Source organism: Chondrus crispus, genomic scaffold (genome assembly GCF_000350225.1).
Source record: "Chondrus crispus Stackhouse genomic scaffold, scaffold_50, whole genome shotgun sequence".
NCBI lineage: Eukaryota > Rhodophyta > Florideophyceae > Gigartinales > Gigartinaceae > Chondrus > Chondrus crispus.
The window spans coordinates 98,034-101,074 of record NW_005178495.1 but is presented as its reverse complement, the minus strand read 5'-3'; the positions used below and the strand labels follow the sequence as shown (position 1 = coordinate 101,074).

General features: G+C 60.7%; 1 protein-coding gene across 1 annotated transcript; it reads right to left on the bottom strand.

Moving 5' to 3' along the window:
- Window positions 1-251: 251 nt before the first annotated feature.
- CHC_T00006746001 (hypothetical protein) lies at window positions 252-1,028 on the bottom strand. Its single transcript, XM_005709935.1, has one exon. The coding sequence runs from the start codon at window positions 1,026-1,028 to the stop codon at window positions 252-254; it is 777 nt and encodes a 258-aa protein (XP_005709992.1).
- Between the last annotated feature and the right edge of the window lie 2,013 nt (window positions 1,029-3,041).

Sequence of the window (3,041 nt, the reverse complement as noted above, 5' to 3'; positions counted from 1 at the left end):
CTGGGGGCGGCTCGCGCGAAGAAAAAGGTGCAGGACGTCACAGAGAAACTGCCCAGTCGCCAGGAGCTCTTCAGGGACTGGAGGTTCTGGGTCGCTATCATCGCTACGCTTTCTCTCTTCTCCGCCTTCGTGCAGTCGTCGCAGAGCATCGGTGGGTCTCCTGTTTAAGGTTTTTACGTGTATGTTATGTACACAGTTTATTTCCATTTTACATTCCCCATCAAAAACTAAACCACCCGTCATGCCCACAGTCATCCGAAAAACCCGGACCCCACCTCTGGGTCTATCTCCAGTAGCGCTATCGCCATGTTCAACGCGAGCAGCATCGTACCCGCACCCACCACTCCCGACCGCACCTTCATTGCAGTCGCCGTCTCCATCTTGGGCATAAATAACCTCGCAAACAGTACGCTCGACATCTCCCCGTCCAGATAAAACACAGGTGCCATGTTGAGAATCGCCAGCCCCAGCGAGATGCTCGAAAAGTATTGTAGCAGCCGCTCAAGCACGTTTGGGATGTCCAGTCGCGCCACCAGCGCCACTACCCCGACCGGCAAGTAACGCCATAGCCGGGGGACGTAGCTAGACACCGTCACCGACTGCCCAAGCACTTGCGGATACCCTTCGTAGAAAAATATCACTTGCTCACCGTTTCGTACGCCCCGCACTTCAATGTCCACCAGCTGTTGCTGCATCGGAAGCACAGGCAAGAAGCAGCTCGTCTTCTCACCACCCTTTCCACCCTCTTCACTCTCTCCAGCATCCCCTTCATCGACAACCCCACCGTCCGTCGCTATCGGCGGCACAGCGCGATTTAAAGCGTCTATCTCCGTCCCTCCCGGGTCATCCTCATCAGCAGTCCTAGAAACAATACGCCCCATACTCCCCCGCTCGCCCCCTCCATTACACTCGCGCGTCTGTTGGCATCTGTCCTGCGCAGACACAGCAACCAGGTCCAAGCATGACGTCCTATTCTGAATTCCTTCTACCCTGAAGCACTTGTGCTGCAGGCCGTCTGCAAACTCCATACTCTGCAAGTACTCATCGCGACAGCACGGCGACCTCGGTTTAGAATGATTCCGATACAGGCCCTCCGGCACACAAAACCCGACCGAGTCCCCGGACGCAATCAATCTACTCACTGCCCGACGAAACGACGGTCCCCCATCCATAACTGGGAATGTCCCTAGCCTCACAATAATATCCCCCGGTTCCACATGCCCGTGCAGCGGCGACATCTCCGGCAAGGACACAACCATAGCCCCTTGCTGGCACGCGTAAATCCCGGCCATGATCGCCGGCAGCCACCCCGCCACCACCAGCGCCAGAATCGCCGAGACGAGGTTATGCCAGGGGCCGCCGCAGTACACCTTCAATTGACTGAAGGGAGACAGCTCTTCGATACCGCCGAGCTGGACATAGGCGCCGGGAAGCAGCAGGGCGATGAAGCCGCCGATGCCAGACACTTGCGCGTTCTGCATGCCGGCGGCGAGCGCATGCCCCAGCTCATGCACGATGGCGGCGGCGAGCACGGCGGCAATCATGTACCAGATGTCACCGGCCGGAATGGTGATACCGGGAAGCAAAGGGGTCAGAAAGGTGCTGCGCGGGGAGGGCGGGGTATCTTTGCGTGGCTTGGAGGGCGAGGGGGAAGCGGTGGCGTTTCGCGGGCGCACGTGGAAGCGGGAGGAGGTCTGTACTTGCGGGTCGGGGTCGGTCGTCGATAGGAGATTGCGGGTGCGCCAAGAGATGGTGATGGAGGATTTTTCGCCTTCGGCAATCAAGTCGGCCTCCTCGTCGTCTTCGTCAGTGGTGGTCGGACGGTCGGTATCGGGGAGAGCGAGGTGGGCGTCCGGGCCGGGCAGGGCGGGGGCCGGTAACGCGGCGGGAGGTAAGGGGGGCTGGCCGCGGCGGAAGGGGTTCCACGGGGTCTGCGGGGGACGCCTGCATGGGGGCTTATTGGGGATGCGGATGCGGCCGGCGTGTGGAGGGTGCGGATGGCCGTGGCGGCCGCGACCGCGGGGGCCGCGGTGGCCATGAGGGGGAGGCGGGGGATAGTCGTAGAAACCCGAGGGGTGGGAGCGACGGGAGCTGTGCCTGAAGCGGGAGGGGGCGGCGGCCATGCGGGTGGAGAGGGCGAAGGAGTGGGCCGCGGAGTGGTCGCGCGGGGAGAGGCCGGTCCAGAAGACGTGCGGCAGGAACCATGGGCGCGGGGAGTGGTGGAGGAAGGGGACGCGCGGGGAGGGAGCACGCGGTGAGCCGAAGGAGAGGGCCGAGTGGAGGCGCGGGGAGGGACGGTGGTGCGGGAAGTTGACGGGGAGTATGGGAGGTGGCGGTGGAGAGGGGGGGTAGATGAAGTCGAGGAGGGTGAGGGAGAGGTTGGAGAGGAGGAGGAGGACGGAAAGGAGGAGGCCGAGAAGGCCGAAGAGGACGCCGATGGAATACCAGTAGGTGAGGAAGGACTTGCGGCGGCGGGCGTAGGACTCGATAGGGGTGTTGAAGTAAGTGGTGTGGAAGGAGATGAAGCAGAAGTGGAGGCGGATGTTGTGGCGGGTTAGGAGGGTGGAGAGACGGCCGTGGGTGAGGGACTCGACGAGCTTGAGGAGGACGAAGAGAACGGTCCAGGCTTGGAGGAAGGTGAGGAGGAGAGACATGGGATAGGGGAAGGTGCAGGGTTGGTAGAAGGCAAGGCAGGCATGAGCGAGGTGGAACGGGTTATGTTTTCGGGTGTGCTTGTTTTCCGAAAGTGGATTGACGGCGAGTGTTAGTGTCCAGCGGCGATCAAGCTGTCGACAGCTTACCGACATCGGCAACAAGTAGGTTGGTTTTTTTTGGCGGAGATTGTTTCCGCATCATTCAACCCGTTTTCACCGTTTTCCATACAGTAGAATACAACCACCCGCCTGTGTGACACTCGAGCCATAGATCTCAACTTACCTCTTCTCGCCCACCCTGTTAGGATACCACCGTCATTGACGATTACAACAACAACAACAACATCGCACCTTTCGCCCTCGCTCCGCCCGCAACGCGTCTCGCGA